At 39.1% G+C, this 26,048-nt stretch overlaps 1 protein-coding gene across 3 annotated transcripts in view; it reads left to right on the top strand.

Moving 5' to 3' along the window:
• TBC1D32 (TBC1 domain family member 32) overlaps positions 1 to 4,928 on the top strand; it is a 199,344-nt gene extending 194,416 nt beyond the window's left edge. For all 3 annotated transcript variants that reach the window (XM_084777382.1, XM_084777383.1, XM_084777384.1), the window contains one exon: positions 3,349 to 4,928. In XM_084777382.1, coding sequence (XP_084633508.1) covers positions 3,349 to 3,468 — 120 coding nt within the window. In that variant the 3' untranslated portion in view covers positions 3,469 to 4,928. The remainder of the gene's footprint in view (positions 1 to 3,348) is intronic.
• Positions 4,929 to 26,048: the final 21,120 nt, after the last annotated feature.

Raw genomic sequence — 26,048 nt, 5'->3', positions numbered from 1 at the left:
TGGGTTGTACCCTATGTCAACCACAACACAGCCCTGTTATTGTGGTCCTATTGGCACATGAAAAATAAAGATTTAAAGTCAGTACACTTGCATAAGTTCATAATCTAAGAAATCATGTGGAGAGGTTATTGGCTGACTATTAACCCTATGTTTCTATTGAATCAAATTGTCCCTCGTTAACTAGTGCAGTTTCCTTTTAAGTAATATTCTAAATTCACTGGACCCTGATCAGATGTCCTCACCTGTAAAAAAAGAACTTGTAATTGGGCTTTTATATTTCAAGGAAAGAAGGAAGCGATGTTTATATCATGTCATGTGATAACCACACAGTACTGTGCTTAACAATGCTAATTTCTAATGCGTTTTGGTAATTCAGTGTCCAAAGCCCAGAGTTAATGATGAAAGCTATCACTGAAAACAAACTATTGAATAGCAATTAGGTATAACACGGATATAGCATGCTCTCAGCAAACGTCCTAAACCAACTTTAAGTTACTGCACTGTAACCTATTCAAGTGTTTTCTTGAGCAACTATTTCACTGTTGTTACAAAAGTGGTCAGCGTGGCTATACTCTGCATGCTTCCCTCCTCATAGGGCGGGCTGGTGGCAATTTACGTAGATCTGCAGATGAAACGAGGGAGACAACACTGCAAGGAAACAGCCAGTTGTAACTTGAACAGTAGCCTAGCAATCTAGCCGGTCATCATCACAAGTAAGATGACCCTAAGGAGAGCGGTAGGGAGTGTCTAGGATGACAGGGAAAAAGCGGTAGGGAGTGTCTAGGATGACAGGGAAACAATTCTGCTTTAAAGATTAAAAGTCAAACTTGGGGACTTTATATTATTACTCAGAAATGAAATTGCCTGCAAAATTTTAAAAATGAACAATACCATTTAAAATTGCATTTAAGGTGTACATTTAAATCTTTTACTTATAAAATAAGACTTCAGTAACTTCAGTGTAGTTATTAGAAAATTTCTTTTAACTTTAAAGCTAATATCCAGAAGAAGAGCCAGTTATACATATTTTTGAAAAAAATATATTTAAAAGAAGAAATATATTTAAGCCAAGTATTAGCCGTGGTTTCCCTAGGTAGCTTTATGTTTAAAGGCAAGTAGAGCAATAATTAAAAGATGTCAAGTAGATTCTGATAATTTTTTTTTTTTTGCCAGGAAAGTATTATTAGAGCTATTGTTGAAACATTGCTGTGTTCTTTTGTAATTTGCACTTAATGAATAATAGCTTTTATTTGACAATCATGAATGCATCGGGAAGCAGTTCTCACAGCATTGGGTCCTTTCTATTTGGAAAGATGTTACTGGAATTGCCTTCCAACTTAGGGATACTTTTAGTGTAGAAATTATCAAAGCCAACTCACATATAATTTAAAGAAAATGGGTAAGTTCATAAGAGTTCTGTTCTTACAGCAATAGCTATTTAAGTTGAATTCTAATCTGGAGAGATTGGTCTCACTTTGATCCTTTCCCACCTTGTGGAACAGTGCTTTCAATAGCTTATAAAGACCTAATATTCTGCCACAGCCAAGCAGACAGCTATTTGTTTTGGTTTCTTTCCTGAGACAGGGCCTCCCTATGTTGCCCAGTTGGCATTGACTTTGCTATCCTCTTGCTACAGCCCATCGTGGGTAAGGATTACAGACGTGTGCCACTGTACCCAGTTGATTGGGTTGTGTGCTGAACAGTCTTATGTCAACTTGACCGAAGGCAAAGTCACTTGAGTAGAGGGAAGCACAAGTAAGAAAACGCTTCCATAGAACATTTTGTTATTAGTGACTGATGGCGGAGGGTCCAGCTTGTGCTGCCATCCCTGGCTGGTGCTCCTGAGTTCTATAAGAAAGCAGGCTGAGCAAGCCATGAGAGGCAAGCCAATAAGCTGCACCTTCTGTGGTCTCTGCATCGGATCCTGCCTCTGGATTCCTGCCCTGCCTGGTTTCCTGTCCTGACTTTCTTTGCTGATGATCAGTTCCTTGGAAATGTAAGCCAAATTAACCCTTTTCTTGCCAACTTGCTTTGGTTATGGTGCTTCCTCCCTGCAATAGTGACCCTAGGAGAGGCTGCACGTTTATTCATCTGAGCACACGCTTTAGACCTTGGCTGTTAATAGTCTAGGATTCTGTCCATATCTCACTCACTCTTGTCTTACGTGCATAGTCAAGAACTTATATATGCTAACACAGTGTATGACTGAACGGTAGGAGAATAGATGATACAGTGTCCTTTACCTTAAAATTAAAAGCAAAGCTCAAATGTTTGTGTTGGATAGTGTTTGCCACAGCTGTAGGGTAGATATTATCTATAAACATCCAGGTTTTTCAGCTTCTGTCAACCTTGTGGATCAGTAACAGTTTTTTATTCAAATTATGTGGATTTTAACTGGCACATAGCATAATAATAATATTTGCTGTGAGTTATTACAGCAGTATATATGAGTATGCATGAGGTACACAGATATATATATCTGTACATAAGAGGTTTTAAAATTATCTTTTATGTGAAAAGTTGCATGTATTTCTAGCTACCTTCCATTGGTGTCTCTCATCTGTCACTTCTAGCAAACTATCTGGTTTATGATACATAATGCCTTTCATTCTTTTGGCATGCTGTTGTGTGTATGTTATGTGTTCTTTTTATTGCCTTTAAATGATGAACTTGTGAAAAACATGAATTGTCCCAAAGTGCTGTAACCTCAAAAGCTAACACGGTTGTGCTGAATTGAGAAAAACTATTCTGAAGATGTTCAGAAAAATCTTTCAAGTAGATGCTACACTAGATAAGATTTAAGTGTGCTGAAAGACATAGCCAGCCCCTAATGCCCAAGACTATAAAATTCTTACTGTTCATGCCATTTATTCTTGAGTTCCTTGTTTGGGACACTGAGCATTAAAGGACAAATGCCTGTTGACATGCCCACTGCCAGCGCTGTGACCCCCATGGTGATGCAGGGCTTTATGGGCAGTGGCTTCAGCGTGGATATCTCTTGCATCATCGGCATCTGTATCTGCATATTTGCCACTGAAACATAGGAAAAATATTGGGAAGATTTCATCACCCGAGAGTTTAGGCTTTGTTGCTGCTACTGCTGCTACTGTTAGCTGAAAAGCACTTTTGTTTTTTAAAATAACCTTTCTCCACAAGGACATGATTCATTCCTGACAGACACAGACACCGCTCCCCAAATGAAAAGCAATTACATATTTACTAGCCATGTAAACTGCCCCAGCATCTATAACCGAAAACAGATGATACATCAGCTACTTCAGCATTATTCACGTGGACCTGTGTATCTTCCTCTAAGTAAATGAACTTCCCTTCATATTTTCCTGGCAGGAAGAAGCACTGCGTGGGTTTCGCATAAGCAACTATTTTGAATACATGGAGACTTTGGAGCAAAACTACCGACTAGTGCTGTTAAGAGACATGCACAGCATTAGAGTGCAGAGCATATAGATCATGGGAAGCCACTCTTAACTGTATGTTCTATTCATTCATAAAGGAGAAAAGGCAACTTGATTGTGTTCTGTCTACATCTACAGCTTTTGCATTGTACATGCATGCACTGTAAACCAGTAGTGAGAGGTTTGGAACAGAATATATTCATATTGCTGTTTACTCCGTTTGCAAAATGAAGCAAATTCACTTTTTTCAAGTCTCTTGTTCTTTAAAGTTTTAGGATCAGTTCTAAGTTATGTGTTTTATTTTATGTTTGACATAAAAGGATCAAAGACCTCAATGTAAAACCTAAAATTTTGGAACTACTAGAGGAAAACACTTTGAACATATGAGCATAGGCAATGCTGTGAGTAAGATACCAATACCTCAGAAAATAAAAGCAAGAATAGACAGATTATACAGCGTACTTGTAAAGTAAAAGAAAAGGAAGATAGGGTACCACAAGGGAAAGCCCTAGCCAAATTATTCACCCAATAAGGGGCTAATATTTAGAGCATATATTAAACTAAGTAAATTATAATATAATAACAGGACAAAAATATTCCAGTCAAAAGTTGGGCAGGGAGGAGAGCAGATGCTCAGATGATTATGGGCCTGTGGAAAATGAAGACAGGAAGAGAAGAAGTTCATGGCCTTTATCCATTTGGAAAATGCCCATCAAAAGACTTTACCTCATCAAATTAGCTATCATCAAGAAAACAAATGCCAGTCAGGACTGGTTGGGAGGCTTATAAATTACTAATGACAATGTAAATTCATCTAGTTGCTATGGAAGTCAGTATGGAGGTTTCTCAAAAACTAAAATTTGACCTAGCCATATAACTTACATAATATCAATAACTAAATGTATGTCAGACTACAATGGCGAACCCTACATACCTTTGTTTATCATGACACTATTCACAGTAGCCAGGTCATGGAATCAGCCAAGGTATTCATGGTGTGTGTTCACAACAAAGTTTTACCCATCCATAAAGAAGAACGAATATAAACATTTGCAGGAAATTGGGACTGGAGATTATGTTGGGTAATAAAAGTTAGTCCCCTAAAGACAAGTGCCACATGTTTTATCTCCTACATGGAAGCTGAGTGTGAGGCATAAAAACAAAAGAACAGTGTGAAGGGTCCAGGGATTGTGAGAATGCAGTGGAGGTCTGAGGAGCTGCGGCCATGGCGCCTTGGTTAAAGGTGCTTGCCTCCAAGCCTGACAACTTGTTTTCAACACCTGACACACTCAAGTGGTGGAAGAAGAGAACCGACTCTCAAGAGCCCTGCTGTGACCTCCATATATACACTGTAGATGTGCCTGGAACTACACAGTAAAGTGTTTTAAAAAACGAGACAGTAATGGGAGACAGACAAAGAATATTGTAAGTGTGTGTGTCGGGAATGTCATAATGAAACTCATTTATACAGTGAATACAGTTTTTAAATTAAATGTCCCAACACCTACATCATCTCTACTGTGTGGTACTTTTTTTTTTTTTTTGATCTTGGGAACTAGAAGCAATATTGTTGAAAGAAAAAAAAAAAAGGAAGGACAGATGGAAGGAAGAGAGGGAGGGAGAGGGAAAAAAGAACAAAGAATCTGAGTACCAGAAAGAGTCCACAGAGATGGAACAAAAACCAGTTTTCTTCGTTTTTATGACTGTGCTTATGGAAAAACACAGTTGCTTGTTTCCCCTGCTGAGGAACAAAGGATGTCTACTAGGATATTGTCCGCAGACATAATTGTCTTTCTAGGAGGCACTTTTCATACTGGTATCAATTTCTAACTTTTCCTTTGAAATACAGAGTTCACATGGTTCATTTGGAAGACAGATTGGCTCCTGCGTGCTGATGAGCGTTCTGCTGTTACTTCCTGGCATTTCTTAGTGATAGATTTGATTTGCACTGAACTCGAAAACATTAAAAAGAATAGATTTCTAAATTGCAATGATTCACACTATATTTTATTTAAATAGGAGTTTCTGTGCCCATAAGATTAACATTTGAGACTCTCTTTTTCCTATGACTGTCCATTTACTGCTTGAAAGCCAATATTCAAATATCCTATTAATTTACCAGTTTCAGTTAAAAAAAATCATATGGGTTATTTTGTATTCTTTGCTTATATAACCACACTTTTTACACTAATACTACCTTTTGTCTTTTCTGCAATATGGTCCTTGCCCAAATTTATTTTTTGTCAGCATGTGAGACAACTGGTTCTATATAGATTTCAATTTGGGGACATTTAGGCATTTGAAATATGCTTCTTCCCAAATCAGGTTTTGTCATGTCTGGGCCAGCAATAGCTTTCCAGTAATGGTGTTGTTAAAGGGCATTGTAAATTGGAGGAAGGCAAATCGAGCAAGTTAATTAGACACATTGCACATTTGGCTCCCTCCACGTGAGTGAAGACAGTGGGAGATGACCCAGCAGTGCTCTGTCCGCAGAGCGCCTCTGTGGAGCCAGAGTACATCCTGAAGGTTCCAGCTGCCCTGTGTCCCTGAGTTACGCTCTTAGTGCTGAGAGGACAGAGCCTCCTTTCATGTGAAAGCTCTTGCATTGCAGACAGAAAGGAGTTACAGCATCGGTGACGGATGCCTTTTATCAGGAATTCAGGAATATCTAAATTACGACAATTACATTGTGAAAAAAGTTTTTTTTTTAAAATTTCCTTTGATAAATTAAAAACAGAACTGGACGTGGTGGTTCACATCTGTGATCCCCGCACTCAAGAAACAGAAGCAGTCCACTGATGCAAGTAACAGGCCAACTAGAACTACATTGTGAACCCTGTCTCAGAAAAGATAAACAAATAAAATTAATACAGTAGAAAGTTAAAAAACAGAAAACAAAAATAATAAGAGTAGGCAAGATGATTCAGCCAATAATGATGCCTATTTCCAAACCTAATAAGCAGAGTCTGATGCTGCACAGTAGCAGACCACCACTGGCTCCTACAAGTCGCCCCTCCCCTTCCTCCACACCTGTCTCCCACCAAAAACAAGGCAACATTTTTCAAAAAATCAAGAAAGCGAAAACCAACCCAAAATTAAAAACAAATAAGAAATGTCTCAGGAAGAATGACTTACGTTGGTTTCATGGAAGAAGACATCAGATATAGTTTGTGTGGCTACTGTTGTGGTTTGTGTTTCTGCTTATTTTAAGATTAATATCATTAAACAAGGCTGCCCTGCCCCCACTATATAATTGATGTATGTGCTCTTGGGACAGACTTTGTCTCTTACTTGTGAAGAACCAATTCATGTATTTTACAGAATTTAATGATAAATAAAATTTTATCATACAAACTATCTTAGGAGAACTTTATATTTAGTGGATGGAAACATAATACCCAGCATAATAGCTCAGTGGTTGTGTGCTTTCCAGGATGCACAAGGCTGTGGGCCTTATCTCCAGAATTTAAAGGCACAGCCCCTATAGCTGGGTGTGGTCATGCATGCCTATAATCCCAGCCCTCAGGGAGGCAGAGGCAGGCAGAGCTCTGTGAGTTCAAGGCTAGCCTTGTCTACAAAGTGAGTCCAGGGCAGCCATTACACAGAGAAATCCTGTCTCAAAAAAAAAAAACCAAGCAGGAAAAAACAAAAGCAAAACCACATACTCCTGGCACTGTGCTGGACAGCAGTGGTGGTGGAAAATGCATACATGGTAGTGTTAGCGTCTGCCAAGATCCTGCATATTTCATACAAGGTACCATAACACCATGAACACAGATGTATAGTAGGCCTTTCAGAAGCTGTTGTTTTCACAGTGACACAGGAAACAATTTGGCGTGGAAGATACCATGGTAGGACTTTTAGGTGAGGAGAGGATGTGATTTAAGTGTCAAGGACAGTGAACTGTGAAAAGCAGTGTAGTTATGAATCCTTGAGTTGTAAGAGGAGTCCACAAAGCTGCGTATGTTTTCCCACCTGTTTGTGTTCAGGAGCATGCCAGGACTAGGCAGTAATCAGGACTACATGGCGAGGGGACAGGACGGGTTAAAGGAAGGGATTCAACCCTCCCGTTCTGTTTCTCCCGTTAGAACACTCTACTGTATTTTATTTCTTCTTCCCTCCTTTCCCATGGTCTTTTCCTAGTTACATAAGCTGTGTGGTATTCCAAGTGAAACACTCTCACTAAAACTTAAAAGCTAACATCCACATATGAGAAAACATGCAGTTTCTGTCTTTCTCGAACCTGGTTCCAGCGTAACCATCCCTAGCTCCATTCATTTACTTGAAAACTTCCTGGTTTTCATTTTTCTTTAACACTTTAATGATATTTCATTGTACAACTATGAAATTTCATAATCCATTCATCAGTTGATGAACATCTGTGCTGTTGCTATTTCCTGACTATTGTGAATAAATTAGCAATGAAAATGGAAGAGCTGATATCTCTATAGTAAGATATAGAGTCTTTGGTTATATGACCGAAAGCAGTATATCTGAATCTTTTATTTTTCAGCTTCTTAAGGAAACTTCTACTGTTTTCCGCAGTGACTATCCCACTGCTGTGCACTTTTCCCAGCAGTGAAGTGTCCCCGCCCCCTTTGCCCCACATCCTCATCAGCACCTCCTGTCATTTGATTTTGGTATCTGTTTGTTCGATTGTTTCCTCTTGGCCATTCTAAGAGGAAAAGTTGAACTAGTATGAAATACATCCTCCAATGACAGACAAGTGACAAGAAAACAGACTGTCAGAGCATTTCTAGTAAAATCCTTTCTGTTCAGATGATACAGACTTCTAGGTACTTGGTAACAGTAGAATGAGCTAACTTACGCCCTATACATCTGTGCGTTCCTAACAATAAAAATACCCATATTAGATGTGTTATGCACACTTTGTTTTCAGTGCTAGATATGAAGGCCAGGCCTCACCTCTGCTAGACAGTGCTCTACACCTTAACTACATCTACAGTCCTATAAAGTATGCTTGAATAGATACTTCCCAAAAACACATTTATGTAACACTCACAAATATTCATAATCATCAGTTTAAGGGAATTGTTAGTGAAACCTAGGAGATAAGCAGTAAATGTCACTGAAATTCCTACAACAAAATGTATGACATGAATCTCAACAAAAATGGCTAGCAAGGTTTATGAACCCCTCGTGGTAACTGTTAACACTGCAACTCACAGTTCCAGTGTGATTGTTTTTACTGAAGCTAAGCATAATAATATGATACCGCTATGTCCTTTCTGGGTGTTCCCCAAAAGAAATACACAACAGCAAAGTTTTAATTCCATAGTTCCAAACTGGAAACCACCCCAGATTTCCTTCAAATAATGAATGGAGAAATAGTCATTTGAATTGTAACTCAGCGATAGGAATGACATCACTTGATTTACACACATTTATGGAAGAATTCAAGATGCATTATGGTGAATAAAGAAAGGTAGACGAAACGAAACATGCTGTATGATCCCACTGTGAAGTTCTAGGAAAAGGAAATCGGGGCTCACTGAATGTTTGTGGCTTCCAAGCACTGGGGTGAGAGAGAAAAAATAAAAAGGACTGGCTGTATAAAAGCTCGAGCTATTTCTATGTATCACTAAGACATTTGCATATCCTATGTGTTTTTAAAGAAGCTTTGAAACGTTCACTTAAGGGAGTAAAATTTGAAGTACAAACTTTACCTTAACAAAGCTGACTTTATCAAAACAATAAACTATAAAGAGAATCTCACAAAAAACTTCCTGGGGTAGCATCACAACATTAGTGTGTCCTTCAGCAGAAGGTTTGTTTCCACGGCGCCACGTCAGATTCCAAATCCTTCCAGCTTAGTTCGCTTTTGTTAGAAAATGTCTGCATTTCAATGTGATTTCAGTGTGTAGCACCAATACAAAAATGGTGCTAAGGGCTAGAGATACAGCTCTGTGCTTAAGAACACTAGTTACTCTTGCGAAGGGCCTCGATTTGGTTCTCGGCACCCACATCAGGTAATTAGAAAGTGTATCTGCAAGTTCCAAGGGGTCGGACACAGGCCTTTGCACACACATTATGCACATGCACACACTTAGGCACATAGACATAAAATAAGTAAATTTTTTAACAGGAGAGTGATTCCAGGACTTTTCCTCCTTGCTTTTCCTTTTAATGTATTAGCATCTTGATCTTTTTAATGCTCAACTAACCTTACATGAGATTAAATTAAGTTAATCATGCTGTTTTATCAATTCTACATGTTGTCTGGCTTAATATGTTAAAATTTGAAGGATTTTTCTATGTGCATGAGGAATATTTTCCTGTAGTTTTGTGACTTTGATATTTGGGTAATGTGTAGGGCAGCATTCTAGCCTCTTTCTTTTGTAAGAGTTTGTATATAACTAATATGATTTTTTTTGCCTAGACGTTTAATAGAATTCTTCACAAAAACCTATAATTTTCTTTATGATTTGTTTTAAACTAAAAATTGAATTTGTATAATAGCTTTGGGGCTATTAACATTATATTTTTAAGTGAACTCTGGTTAGTCTTTCACAGAGTTTTTCCATTTTATATTAATTTTCAGTAGACAGGCTAATGTGGTAGGGGGAGGTCTCACCAGGCTCCACTGCTGGACAGGACCACTGGCAGACAATCACTGCTGAGAGAGAAGACTTAGCCCTCCCTAGAGGTGAGGCCTATAGTTGGTTATCTAATACAACATGATCTTTCCTACACAAAGCCACAATAAACAAGCTTAACAAGTTGTATTTATATATTTATGCATACTCATGAATAATAAAGAAAAAAGCCATCAGTTTGAGAGGGAGTAGGGGGGACATGAGATGGGTTGGAGGGAGAAAAGGGAAGGAGAAGAGATTTACTTTTAATTTAATTTAAAAATTTTGACTAAAATGTAAATGCATAAGTTGTCAAGGTTATTGTCACCAAGTATTTCAGAGATGTCGTTTATTACTCCACTTAGTGCAGAATTTGTATTGATGTTACTGCTTTTGTTCTAATCAGTTTGGCTGGTGTTTATGATATTTTGATGTTTTCAGTCAGCCATTTTAAATTTATGTTTCTACTTTCTGTTCTGCTGAGTTGCATTGGAATTTTAGCTATTTCCTTTAAATTTTCATTTCATTTGCTCTTTAAGTCATTTATTTAAAATCTTTCTTTTCTAGGGGAGGGATTTAAGGCTCTGAACCTCCCTGTGGTCTACTTTAATTGCACCCACAGATTTGGAGTTTTGCCTTCCATTCTTATCTAGTTAAAACTCTGTGACAACTTTGTATATTTTCATTGATTCATGGGGGTATTTAGCAGCATGGCATTTAGTGTCCAAAGTAATTTTTAATTTTCCAGAAATACCTTTGTAATTGTTTCCAAGTATAAACTTAGAAAGAACATTCCTGGGGCAGGAGAGAGAGCTCAGTGATTAAGAGTGCTTGTCCTTCCAGGGGACCTGAGTTCCCAGCACCTACACTGGGCAGCTCACAACCTAGTGGAATTACATCTATATGGACTCCAAGACCCTCTTCTGTATTCCACAGACACCTGTACACACACACACACACACACACACACACACACACACACACACACACACACTCACTCACACACACACACAAATCTTTAAAACAAAAACCAATGATCTTTGTATAATTTTAATCTTTTCAAATTTATTGAAAGTTGATTATGCTTCAAAAATGTCCTTACTTTGAGTGGTTTGATGTGTATATTAATGGCAGCATAATTATTCAACTCTGCTGTTAGTAAACAGCTTTAAGAAATCATTTCTTAAAAATTAAGCATACATTACTTACAAGCACAGGCAAAATTATTCAATCCTATTTTTCAAAAATTCTAGCTTAGTACTTTGCATATCCAACAGTATGATGAATGAAATATCAAAGTGGTTTTGAATTATAAAACAGATACAATTGGAATACTAATTGTTACAGCATTAGTTAGACGGGGCTTGAACAGATGGCTCAGCAGTTAAGAGGACTTGCTGCTCTTGCAGAGGAGCTGAGTTCTGTCCCCAAAACTCACATCACCTGTAACTCCAGTTCCATGGAATCTCATGTACACATGTGACATAGGTACACATAACTAAAACTAAAACTTAAACAAACTGGAACAGATCTCCCTTAAGGCCTGACCTATGTTCTTGACAAATATATGTATACTCACTTATTATGGGATGCATTGCTCATTTAAATAATAATAGCTCCTTCAACTTTATATAATCGTACTTGTAACTAAAACATACATGTGTAAGAGTTTTCTTTCCATGGCAAGATGCACATGCCCATGCATGTGTCACTCATGTTGGCATTATCTGGACTACATCCAAGCATCTGACAGACTGTAGCCTAGCTGGAAACCCAGGCATTATTTGGAATTATATTATTTGACATATTATATGGAATTATTATATGACTTTTTGAAATAGAGCATGTGTGACAAATGTGTGCTGTTCTTGTGTGGAAACTGACAGGGATTAATCTGGGGATTGGGTGTAAGTAGACTCTTTCCACATGCCATCCAGAAGCAGCCAGTCATATGTTCTAAATGAAGTGGTTGTGACAGTGGAAGACTTGAGCATCTGATGGCTCAACGTTTCTGCTAGCACAATGCTAGTACAGATTCTTAAGTATGCTTTATTATATGTGATGATTGGAACACACCATGCACAGTACAGCCTACTGGCCAAGCCCAGCATGACCTTTCTCTTTGATACTGTCTTCAAATAAGGATGCCTTGTGTGGTATATTTGTGGTCATGGGATTAAGTTCACATGGTAGACAAAAACCACTGGCTCCACGTCAAATCACGGTATCTTATTTGAACATGATGCCCAGTGCTTATATATTCACTATGTCTGCTTTTGTCCTATAATGGCAGAGTTGATTTGAATATTTGTGACAGCTTGCAAAATATTGTAAGCTTTGCAAGCTTAAATTATTCATTACCTGGTCCTTTACAGGAAAGTTGGTTAATGTGGTTTAGAATACTAATTATGCACTTAAATCCAAATTCATGTTGACTTAACAGTTTTAGAAGTAGAGGGACCATGTAGGACCCAGTATTTTATCAATTCTTAAGATACTATTCAGAAGTGAATAGTCGACCTTAAGGCTGTATATAAAGGATATCAAATGTACTGTGTAGCTTGAGGGAATCAGCTCCACATAAATTTGAATCCCAGTGATGTCATCAGCAAGTTACTAAGTCTTGGTTTTTCTTGTGGACAAAATGGGTACAACATTCACACCTACCTCAGAAAGTTCCAGTGCAGTATGCACAGCAGCAACAGCCTTTTGGAGGCACATTATCAGTAATAGCTATTGTAACTTGTGTGATTCTATGGGGATAAGGAAGCCTGTGACTCAGTTCTCCTGGATTCAGGGTTCGTCTCGTGATATTATTATTTATTCATTCATAGAGTCACTCATGCATCCATGAGACCCTTACTACGGACGGGGCGTTGTTAGGTTTGGATCTACTGCTTAAACTCATTTTGACTTGTAGAGGAGAAACTGATTTTTTTCCCTTGCTATCAGCTGACATAAATTAAATTTCTGTAGGATCTGTGGTTGAACATATATTTTTATAGAACTCCTACTTACCAATATTCCATTCTTTTTTCTTTTTTTAGTTTTTCAAGACAGGGTTTCTCTGTGTGCAGCCTTGGCAGACATGGACTTGCTTTGTAGAACAGGCTGGCCTCAAACTCACATAGATCCTCCTGCCTCTGCCTCCCAAGTGCTGGGATTACAGGCATGCACCACCACACCTGACAACATTCCATTCTTATAAGGACAACTTCTTTGTATTCTAGATTTAAGGATTAAAAACCAGATAAATACATAATGGATTATCAATGCATTTTAATTGTTTTATATGTTCCATCGGCAAGAAAAATGAATATTTCTTTTATATGTGGCATACATTTTCCTAATGTATTCTTTGTAATAAAATTGAACCATTGTGTTCTTTTTTCCCCTTGCAGAATATAAAAGGTTATTCATTCATTTGGTAGGTGCTTATTTATATGATGTATTTACTTGCGTGATGAATTTAAACAGGGCCAGGAGAGTAAGCCTTACAGAAACCATGAATTTTCGGGCCTAGCAGTATTTTAGCTTTTAAAATCAGTTAACTTCTTTGGCATCTTTCCCACCCTCTATTCTGTTGTTGGCAATAGGCCACCATAAAATGCTAAGCACCGTGGAGGTAATTGGACTGTCATGTTTGCTAATAGAGTGTACTTGAGATACATTGGGGTAGACAGTTATTAAAATGTTGGCTGTTAAAGTTGAATCATCCAGTCCAGTATTTAAACATGGATTTATCATCAGGCTTCATCTCGGTTGTTTTTTATTGAATAACACATTTATATTTAGTACTTTCCTAAAATGCCAAAGTTCATTTTTAGAACATCTTTCAAACACAGTCTTTATTTTACAATACCAGATATAATTAAATGTTGCATCATTGGAAATAAATCATATAATGAAAACCAGAATTATATTTGATCAAATTATCTCCCTAGCTGCCTAATCTTTTCATTTTCCTCTGAGTAGATTCATCAGATTAATATTTTGGCTACTAACAAGAAATTATTTTGTTTCTCAAATCCCTTAACTGAAATAGATGAAGGGAGTATCAAAGACTGAGCAGTAGTCATCAAGTGGCTTTCTTTTTCTGGGTTAAGTATATCACAGGCAATTCACTCCACTGATGTAAGATGTGGGCTGAGCCAAGAGAGAAATTTTGTGTAAGCTTTTTCTCATTCCTACATTACCTTAGAACCTGGATCCCTGAGTTTACCAAGAGCAAAGCCATGTTACCAAAGAAAGAAGGCTTATATAATGTGACTAAAATCATAAGCATTGAATATCTCCTATTTCTGTTTTTTTTTTTCCTGAGTAACCTTGCATGAGCTCATTTAGCCAAGATTTTAATTCCATGGTGTTTTATTAGATTTCATATTGATGATTCAAGAGTACATGGATGAGACAGGTCATTTACTACAAAGTCAGCTCAGAAAGTCTCACTGGCATATTTGCCCATTAGTGGTTTTCTGAATGTGATGGATACACTTGAGTAGCTTCATGTGCTGTCAGGTAACCTGGATCTGGAGGTGAAATGTGAGATGGAGACTTCACTAAGGCCCTAATCACACCAGGGAACTCAAATTGACCACAGGATTGTGTTTCTCATGTCCTATATGGTCCTATATGATAAGCTGGGCATACATAACAATTGAACACTTAGGTTCACTGTTACCCTGAAAAAGAACTCCCCAGTATTTTATATGAAAAGAACATATTGTCGGTCTGAAGCTCAGCTCCTTAGGAGGCTGAAGCAGAAGGATTACAGTCCAAGGCCTTCCTAGACTACGGAAAAGGCAGCCTAGGAGACTTAGTAAGAACTACCCGAGGAGAGAGAGAGAGAGAGAGAGAGAGAGAGAGAGAGAGAGAGAGAGAGAGAGAGAGAGAGAGAGAGAGGACGCAGAAGTGTTCAGTGCAGAAGTGCTTTTCCTGATATGACATGTCCTAAATTCAACATTTCTGAGGACTCTTCTTTAAATTATCTTTTCAGTATCACCAAATTAAGGTATAGGCTATACAGTCAGCCACACCCCACTTCCTCTTTCCCCCTTTCTCCTTCCCTCCTCCTCATCTGTCTTTTATTTACCATTTGGGAAGAACTGAGATCCTGAAGTCCTGGAGAATTCAGGACTGAGCTTGCTTCCCCAGGACAACCTCAATGATGAAGAGTTTGGGTCCCCAGCCAGAAATCCTCCAAAGTTTGTCATTGTTTCTTTAACTAGAGAAATATGAATGGATTGAGCAGACTCTTTCTGAAAATGATTGGTGCCCCCCAAATAAATTAGTGGCAATGAAAGCAGTTCAGTTTTTTGTACTCTTGGGCCAAATTGGGGGACAGAGCATCTGGCAAATCAGCTTCCATGGTTTCTGGGGTCATGGTGAGTCGGTGACACACACACAGTGTGCTCCTCGGTATATGGCCTCGTTCCTCTTGGTAAATTACTGGCTAAGTAAACCGGAATCCTAGCTTTATTTCATGAGTGCATGTGGAGGGGCCAGCCTGGCAATACTTAGCACAAATACTGAAATAATCCTTTTCTATTTACATGTCAAAGTATTTTCTAATTTACATTGATTTGCCACTCAATGGTATGTGTTTGTGTGTGTGTGTGTGTGTGTGTGTGTGTGTGTGTGTGTGTGTGTCTGTGTGTCTGTGTCCAATGTTTCTCATAAACTGGATTAATCTTCTTGATAGGACAAATGGTGGGCATTAGATGACTTGAATCCCTTGCTTATTTTCATTAATATTACAATTCAAATTAATCAACATTTAAAGTCCTAAATATGCTATAAATAAAAACTGCACATTCTTTACACGTTATAGAATTCCATGGCAATGAAAATTTTAATCTGGCAGTGAGTATTTGAAAGTCTAGTTACATGAGGTATGGAATATATGATGGTCTCTACCATCAAAGAGTTTATAATGTGCTCTCGTATTATAAAATTTTATGTGACTCAAAAATCAAGAATACAAGTTTGAACTTGCAAATCTTGAGCATTATCAAGGGCGACTGATGGGCCGTGGGAGTGCTTGTGGGTAGACTACGAAGGTACAGAGGTTTGCAGAGCATGCACGAGGCTCGAGGCTCGGAGTTTCATCCCCAGCACTAGGAGTTTGAAAAGAGTGATGGATCACAGGAAGATTCAGGGGGAGGAGATGCTGCTACCTTGAGCTGGGCAGTTCCGAGAGAAGCAAGATTTTACCTGGCTCTCCAGAAACGACAGCTGAGAATTAAAAGAAAGAAAGAAAAAGAAAAAACAGCGCAAGAAGTGAGGATGCTCAGGTACGGGGTGAGGCGAAAGTAGCCCAGGAAAGTCAAACTGAAGGAGCAGCCTTGACAGAAAAGCCGGAAGCTGCTGGAGTGGGTTTCTTCCAAGGAAGAACACTAGAGCTGTGCGACTGAACAGAGTTTTTGAAATTTTTCCTGTGGGTTAGCATTATATAGTAATAATTGATCTCGAAATTTAAAACTACTACCAGAATATCCCAGGAGCTACATGTGTTAATTAATTAATTAACTAATTAATTAATTAATTTTACATCCCAAGTGCAGTTTCTCCTCCCATCTCTCCTCCCAGTACTTCCAACCCGCCATCTACTAGTCCTCCCTGCTCTTCAGAAAATCAGCCAGGCTTGGCATATCAAGTTTACAGGAAGAATGGGCCTGTGTTCTATTGATGCTGGAGGAGACAGCCCGGTAAGGGGGACAGGGTTCCAAAAGCAGGCAACAGAGGCAGAGGCAGCCGCTGCTCCGAGGTTAGGAGTCCCACATGAAGAGCAATGGCTTGTTCATTTAAATATATTCGCTTTATATAAAAAAAATGCTCTGCTTTGAAGTCATTTTCCATTTATTTCATCAAATATTGTTAAATGTTGTGGATGAAATGCCATTTGAAAACTGCTTCTTTAAATTTTAAAGTCTTCTATATTATTTTATTTGCCAAAAGTATGTGTTTCTAGTTCTTAAACTGTGGGAAATGCTAATTAGGAGGACTTCTCCAAAGGAATTTATGCTGGATTTTTCAAATTTCCTCCTCAATTGTATTTTAAATGAGATTCTAGAAAACGCCGAGAGGTTTGCATTCAGAACAAAAGGACAAGTTAAAACATTCATCGATTCTAAAATAAGGATCTATTAAAGAGAGAGAGTGAGCGCCTCTAAATTTCTCTAATGAAGTAATTATTTCAAGCTGTGTTTCTTAAGGAATATTTAGTAATTAAGCTTACGAGTCCTTAATGAGAGCCAAGCTAAAATAAAGCTCTGTGCAGAATACTCTGACTGTAACAAAACAGCTGTAGAGAGAGGATGAGCGTCTGCAACCTTGAAAGGCCCTGTTTGTCACCTCCTCACCGGCAGAGGAACCGCACACTCAATGCCATTTTCATGCTGTGTGGCTGCTGCTTTGGCACGGGCACTGTAAGGTGGGAGATTTGTTACCCTCATCGCCTCCTTTACCTGCCCGCCGCCTCTGCAGTTGCCAGTGATTTCCTTAGACAACCGGTTTGTTTGCTTCTTTCTGATTTCCTTCTGACACACTCCTAGATGCCACAGATGAGGGTGGGGCTTAACTGGAATTTCCTTTCAAATTGCAACATAATGTTAATTGAGGTTGTTGTCTAGACCAGGTGTTTTGGGCTTCTTGGGGGCTTATGTGAAGAACTGAAAGACACAGGCAAATTGAGACAGGGAGAGGACGCATAACTTTTTGAAAGCAAAGTGGTACACAGATCTGACACTCTGCAAGTGAGCAGCCAGCCCCAAGTGAGAGTATTGTAGGGCCCCTGGCTATTTTATGTGCTCTGGGAGGAGAAAAAGTTGGTTGCTAAGGACCATAGCATGCGTTGCTATCTGTTTTTGATTGACAAACTTGATTTCTCTAAATCACTACTCACTGTGTATCTTCCTTCCCATGGTGCATTTGATTTTAATCATATGCAGGTCCAATTATGCTTAAGCATAGGTGGTAAATAGGTTTTTCCTGAAGGTTCACTCAGAAGACACAGCATGCCTTACTGTGCAGGTGCCCAAGACTTAGCTCTTGCTGGACTGGTCTCCGGCCACTGATACAAGAACTGATGACAAAAGGGGGAGATATTAAAAGCTGGAAGGGAGGAGTAATTGATTCCGTTGTTTGAAGTTCAGTGTCTGTGCAGACCAATGTAGGTGAGGATTGTAGCTTGCGAGGTAAATTGGTGCCCCATATTTGACCACGTCCCCTGGATGGGGAAGCCTGGTGGCACTCAGAGGAAGGATAGCAGGCTACCAAGAAGAGACTTGATACCCTATGAGCATATACAGGGGGAGGAGGTCCCCCTCAGTCACAGTCATAGGGGAGGGGAGTAGGGGGAAAATGGGAGGGAGGGAGGAATGGGAGGATGCAAAGGATGGGATAGCAATTGAGATATAATATGAATAAATTAATAAAATATATAAAATTAAAAAAATGAGAATTAAAAAACAAAGAAGGTGTAGGTGCATAGCCCAAGCCAAGCAGAGTTGCAGCTTGCTAAGCTATCCCTATGCTTGCTTACCTTAATATTAGTTAGTGCATGACAAACAGGGGACAAAAAAAATGTCAAATACACACTTTGGTCTTCGTATAATGGACGCTTAACCCTTATACCTCATCACCTGAATGTAGATCATGCCTTAGTATCTACTGATATAAGTCAAGGGTGACTGACATCAAGACTCTGTGGGTTCTATCCGAACTTAAGCATAACTCAGAGTGAGGCAGAGATGGCTTTTAGGAGTTTGAAGATGACCATTTTCCCAAATTCTATTAGAATTTTTGAAACAAGCATATTATGTCAAGTTATAAAAGTGCTAGGCCATGTGCATACTGGGCATGCTTGCTTTCTTCATTGAAAAGACTTTTGTTTGGAAGTTTAGATAATGTGAAGTACTGTTGGACATGATAGTATAATGTAGTGTATTTCAGGAAAAACAAAGCTGCCAAAAAGTCAAGGAGAAAGAGGCAGATTCAGGACTGCACAAATGCAAACTGCTGGGGACTATAGGCCCAAGTGTGTCTTGGATAGATACTGAGGCCTGATATACAACACAGGCCAAAGCAGGAGGAAGGGGTTTTTCTACTAAGCATAATACAGTTAGCCTGTGAACAATTGAGCTGTATGTAGATGTTCCCAAAACTATCAACATGTCAATCATCACTTAAGAAAATCCCAGCCACTAGCCCAAAAGGCATGCCCCATGAAAGTCTTCACTTACCAGGAGATTGGGATAGACATGAGGACATCTGATTGGAACTCTAGGTAAAAGAAATATAGGAGATGAGGAAATAGAAGGACCTAGAGAGTCCTAGAAACCTACAAGAAGAACATCATGACAGGTGAATCGGGGCCCAGGGGGGTCTGCTCAAACTATTGCACTAACCAAGGACAATACAAGTAATAAACATTGAACCCCTACTCTGATGTAGCCAATGGACAGGACATTCTTCACAGTGATATGGAGAGCGGGAACTGACTCTGACATGAACTCTGGTGCCCCATATTTGACCACCTCCCCTTGGTGGGGAGGCCTGGTGGCACTCAAAGAAAGACGAAGTAGGCTACCAAGACTTGATAGCCTACACCATATAGTGGCGGAGGCGGTTCCCCTCGGTCTTAGACCTGGGAGGCGGGGATAGGGTGAAAGCGGGAGAGAGGGAGGCACAAGAGGATACAAGTGATGGGATAACAATTTAATTGTAATCTGAATAAATTAATTTTAAAAAGATAAAGCCCAGCTACCAATGACAGGCATTGACTGGCTGTCCAGCAACTTTATAATGTAATAGGATATAACATGTAATATTTGCAAATCAGGCAAGATGGCAGGTATAACTCATCAAGCTGGAGGCCTGCATTTCATCTGTAGAAACTTTCAAACATTATATAAAGACATGTATGTTTCACTTTAAAGAAAACACTGGTTAAGATAATTTGTCAAATATGGTTGTTCTGGGCATACCGTTTTTAAACAGGTGTAATAGTGAGGCGCATTTGAGATATTTGTGAGTCTGTTCAATAATTACAGTTAACTGTGTTTAACTTATATGTCAAAAATAATACCCAGGAAGTAAGAAAGACCATCTCAAAGTTTGCCTTTGTATATTCATAACAGTAAAATATTGATGAGTATTGTAAAAATTCCTTATAACCAAAGGGTTATTACATAGTTTTACATTGTTCCTGTTAATGTAAACAAACGGCAACAGTAAATCAGTTTTAACATAGGGGTGAAGAGGAGATCTAATTTTTTTTTTTTTACCTGAATGCTGCAAGGCAAGACTTTAAATCATTATGGTAATTTTGGCAGTACGCTGAGTTTTTAAGGCTATTAATTGCTCAAGAAGACAGCAAGAAAAGCCATCAGTCTAGTTTATTTTTGCTTCCCTTCATTTGATGGCAAAACTAGGAGTACAGATTAGGGTGAAAAACGATAGGACTTTGGGTTTTTTAATATTTGAATTAGTTTAATGGGACAAAACATAGTCAATAAGAATTGATCTTTCAAGGTACTACACACTTGAAATTTAGAAGAACTGACAGTTTAGGCCCAGGGATGCAACTCACTAATTTGTGTTCGCCTAGCAAGCATGGTGGAGCTCTGTGTTGCTGTGTTCCATCTCCAGCAGCACATGAAATCAGGTGATGCTATACCAGAAGTCCAAGGTCATCTTTCCTACTGACTGAGTTGTATGCCAGCCTGGGATACATAAGTCTCTGTTTACACACACACACACACACACACACACACACACACACACACACACACACACACTTAAAAATTTAAAACTCCCAGATTGTTTTGAATATTTATTTATGTGAATGACTGTTTATCTGCATGAGTGTGTGGACCACTCCCATGCCTAGTGCACTCAGAGGCTAGAAGAGGATATCCAGGTCCCTCTGAATTCAAGTTACAGATATTTGTGAGCCACTACATGAGTGTTGGGAACCTAGCCCAGGTCCTCTACATGCGCATTAAATTCTCTTAACCATCTCTTCCATCCCTAACTGTACTTTCAAATAACGGAAGCTTGTAGAGCAGTATATTTATGTCAGGCGCATGCAGTGGGTACAGATGACTGAGAAGCAGAATATTGGGAAAGAAGCGTGGGGAAAGCCATGTGTACAGGATACAGGCTATCACCGGCAGCATCAACGGCGATGGTGAAATGTTGGGCGCATGGATACCCTGTGATTGATGAGCTGCCTTACTCATGATGTGTCTGTTAAAGTTTTATATGCCACCTTGGAGGATTCCTATGAAGTACCTTTCAGTGCAAAACTCAATTAATGTGAGCCTGTATGTTATATCAAATATAACCTGTGTATGTAAACATGTATGTATGTATATCAGCAAATCATATCCGCACAAAGGAAAAAATAAAATGCAAAAAGTAATAACTTGAATGTAATTGAGGGTACAGAGATTTTTCACTTAAAATCTTAAAAATCAATATAGTCATACCAAAATAGGAAAAACACAAAGACGTCAAAGCAATGGAATAAAAGGCCAAGAAACAAAGGTTATGGCATGAACAAATATTTTGGCTCAAATTCATTATCATAGAAATCCTCACATCTTTTCGAACTGTGGAACTTCAATTTTGCCCAGCAGACTTTTTTTTTAAAGCCTGGAGAAGCTTGATCAGATAAACCTGGACCTTAGCAACACAAGGGAAACCTGAGATAAGAGAGGCCGAGTAAGAGGCCAGATGGTCATGCCTGAAAACATGCCTATGGACTCAACAGGTTATATTTAGGAACATATATGTGTATAGTTATTACATATGTATATGCAAATACATATGTGCCTACAACAACAATTAAATAAAAAAAAAAAAAAGAGGCCACGAATGTAAAAGAAAGCAGGGTGGCGTGTATGGGAGAGTTGGAGGAAGGAAAGGGAAGGGAGAAGCATCATTAAATTACAATTTCTTTCTTTTTTATTTTTCTTTTTACAGTTGTATTTAAATAATTTATTCAGATTACATCTCAATTTTTATCTTCTCAGTGTATCTTCCCATTCCCCCTCCCTCCTTACTTCATCCTATTCCCCTCCCATAGGCCTGTGACAGAAGGGGACCTCCTCCCCCACCATATGGTCACAGCCTATTCATCCTGGTAGCCTGCTTCCCCTTCCTCTGAGTGCCACCAGGCCTCCCCACCAAGGGGAAGTGGTCAAATAGGGGCCACCAGAGTTCATGTCAGGCAGTCCCTGCTCTCCACACAACTGTGGAGAATGCGCTGTCCATTGGCTAGATATGAATAGGGTGTCTAGGTTTACTGCATGCATTGTCCTTGGTTGGTACATTAGTTTGAACAGACATCCCATCCCCCCTAGGGTCATTAAATTACAATTTCAAAATTAAACTTTTTTTTTTTTTTTTTTTTTAAAGAACAAGAAAGGCCTATTTTATAAAGTGAGGGGTTTGGGCACAAATAAATGAACAAGTAAAGAGGGGAGCAGGAACTGAGTTTTTCAGGTGAATAAGCCAGGTTAACAGCCCCATTCACAGAGGCCAGATTGTGTTGTTAAAGCTTTCCTAATGATTACAACAAAAGGAGGTAACCAACTGGTGTGTTCTTCCCTGGGGAAGACTACTTCTCTGGTTTTTAGCACTCTCTAATTGACTTTGTCTGTAGTTGAAGCCTTACAAACTTTCCCCCTTCCAAATTAGTGTGTCTATTGTTTTTGTACTTGTTCAGGTCATGTTTAGGAAATTATGAAATTATACAGACTGAGCAAGTTGCATTTATATATTTAGGATATCACACACACACACACACACACACACACACACACACACACACACACGGCAGAGCAAAGAGTGGGCGTACGTGAGAGGGCTTGAATGTAGAAAAGGCAAGGAATGATGTGACTATACTTTTAAAACAATAAAAAAAAAAGTAAAGACATGAAATTGGGAGTAAGATGCAGTGGCACAGTGCTCCTTGGAGAAGCCGGAAGGGGAATAGTAGGGAACGAATATAGGCAGAACACATTGTATACATGTGTGGAAATTTCAAAGAATAATTACATTTTGTATAGAAAATAGTACAGTTATCAAAGTGAAAAGAGTCTTGCTCTATTGAGCAGAATATAGTGCTAATATCATTTGGTGTAACTTAGCTAATCATTGATTTGAAGAATTCATCAACGGTTAAGCAGGGTACTGAAGTCCTCTGTGTTTAAGATTTCCTAGATATTTTGGGGGAGAGAAGGAAAAATTAAAATTGACAGTTGTGCGCCAAGTATTAGGATTGAGAGTATTGGCTGATAAAGGGTGTGTGAGACTGGGTAAAGCACTTTCAGAATGGCAGGAGAAAGCAAAATACAGCTGAAGTTTCTGTAGACTCTGGACCTATAGAGCCCCTCAGGTGACAAAGTAATTGCTACTAAATCTACCCACGGACAGCAGAGGTTTATAGTATCAAACAAACGGCTCCCTGGCCTGATCCCTCCGGAGTGTAGCATAACCTTCTAAAGATGGCGACTGTGGGGAGGACAAAAAGATCTGCCAATTATCCGAGGTCAGCTGAAGTCAGGGTCACGGGCAGAGGGATTGCTCTGGTGATGTGCAAGGAATCGTGGCTCCCTGACGAGGAGCGGTTGACACACTGAAATAGCACCCACAGCACCGAATAACTAGACCAACAGGAAAGGAGCCAGACTGCTCCCTTCAGCCACGCAGTGAGGCTGGCTGCGGGTCAAGGGCAGAAGCACGAGCCTAGCCGAAGACTCCTGCTCAGAATTTTAAACTCTTGAGAAGACAAACTCTCTAACTGTGGTCTGGGGATGCAGGCTAAATCACACCGTAGTGACAGATTCTGCTCCTCACTAGCAAGTGAGTAACTGCAGGAGTCCTTTGCCATTCATTTATTAAATTTTGCAATAAGTATGTATTAAGCATGTGCATGCTTGTGCATGTTCACCTGATGGGTGCATCGTCTACACATTTCCTCAAATGCTCTGTGCCCAATTCTTCCTAAATTTCAGATAATCTTTTTAGAAATAACTCAGTCTTGATTTCTGTTACAGTCACCTAACCTTCGTACCTGATGCTTGTACTGGGAATATCCTGTGGTCCTTGATGTATATTCCAAGATTACCTCTAAATATAATTTCTTGGCCAATGCAATTCTTTATCCCTATCTTTGCAGAAATTTAACACGCTCCTTGCTCTTGTAATATGCCCATCTACAAACCTCAAAGCTATTGTAGATTAAATATTTTTAAAACTCATTGTCTATTATTGCAGGTGGGCTTATGAAAAGTAGGACAGTAAGTGTGACAGGAAGTTATCCTTTGTGGCACATAACACATGGTGCTCAATTAAGGTGGACTCGCAGCAGTACAAGTAAGGAAGGAATTTTTGTCTCTTTGTTTTGGTTTGGTTTGAGAGACAAGATGGATGCATTAGGATCTCTTGAGGTACAGGCTGATTGGATACATACGTGTGTGTGTGTGTGTGTGTGTGTGTGTGTGTGTGTGTGTCCATATGTGTAATATATAATGTATACATTACTAAATGTTGTTACTGTTTTGAAGTAGTAACAATTGCTGAATCTCAGGTGAGAGGCAGAGAACCTAGTGAGGTACTGGAGCTGGTTGCCTCAGCGTGCAAATCTGATGCTGAAATCCTGGAGGATTTCTAGACATCTGCTCGTCCCCAGTTAGCATCAGCAGCTGGAAAATGCTGGTTCTGACATCAGAAGGAATCAGCAGACGCAGTCGGATAAATTAACCCAGCAAGGAGAGGGAAGACCAAGTGAGCAAAAGGCTATGAACTTTCCTGACCTTTATACCTGGGCTGCTACCGGGAAGTGGTGCCCACATTTGGGTATGTCTTCCACATCAAGTCAAAGAGTTGGCACAGTTCTTCAGTTACTCAGGTAACCCCACGTTTAAGTACGTTGACATTAAAACCAAGCCACAGGCTGTCTAATTGAAGCTCACTAGCCTTAGCTCCCCCAGTGTTGGAGTTACATGCATGTGTTTGCATATGTATCTACCAACAGCTGACATAAGGAGGTTAGATGAAACTACTGTCAGAATCCAAAGTACACGATGCTACTTCTAGGTTTTCTATTTGGAATATGGTTTTATTTTGATATTTCAGAGAAAAATATAGAACTGGGAAAAATAAAATACTCCAAATTTAGAGTAGTTAATGATTGCAAAACACAAATAAACAAACAAAAAAACTGGTTGGCTGTGGGTTTTTACTTCTGTCTTTTTATTTGCCTTATTTTGTTTTGCTTCAGTGAACTTACCTTTCCTCAACTGAAAATATTACTGCTAGTACTGCTAAAAACATATATTTGTCTGTAATTATTTTAAACTTGTATTTTGACAGGATTTTCTTGGCTATAAACTCCTACACTTACACCAGAATCATAGTTATAGGAGAATCTTATTGGAGAAGGAGAGCTAGCTCAGTCAGCAAAGTATAAACCGTGCAACCAGGAGCACTGCAATTCTGATGCTCAGCACACCCACATAAATGCTGGGAGGCAGGGTGTCTCCTGTGATCCCAGTAATTGGGACACAGAGACAGGGGATCCCTGAGGCAAGCTAGCTAGCTTAGCTGGAATTTGAATTTGGCTCAGCAGGAGACCCGGTCTAAATAAATAAAGTACAGAGTCGTCAAGATAGACAACCTGCATCAATTTTGAACCCCTACACACATACACACACACACACACACACACACACACACGCACGCACGCACACGCACACACACAATTTAAAATATTTTTAAACTGAGAAGACCCATATGTAATAGAAACTTGCATTTTTAAAAAAAAAATAAAATGGGTTACAACAATGAAATTTGAAATGAAAATAAATGTCATGATTTCCTAAGTGGACGGAACTAGAAAAGATCATCCTTAGTGAAGTAACCCAGGCCCAGAAATATACACACGGTATGTACTCACTCTTAAGCAGATTTTAGCCACATAGTACTGAATAAGCATACTGCAATTCACAGACCTAAAGAAGATAAA

The sequence above is a fragment of the Acomys minous genome, assembly GCF_964271855.1.
Source record: "Acomys minous genome assembly, chromosome: 3".
Lineage (NCBI taxonomy): Eukaryota > Metazoa > Chordata > Mammalia > Rodentia > Muridae > Acomys > Acomys minous.
Note: the sequence above shows the minus strand (reverse complement) of the source record. Positions and strands in the feature narration are given on the sequence as shown.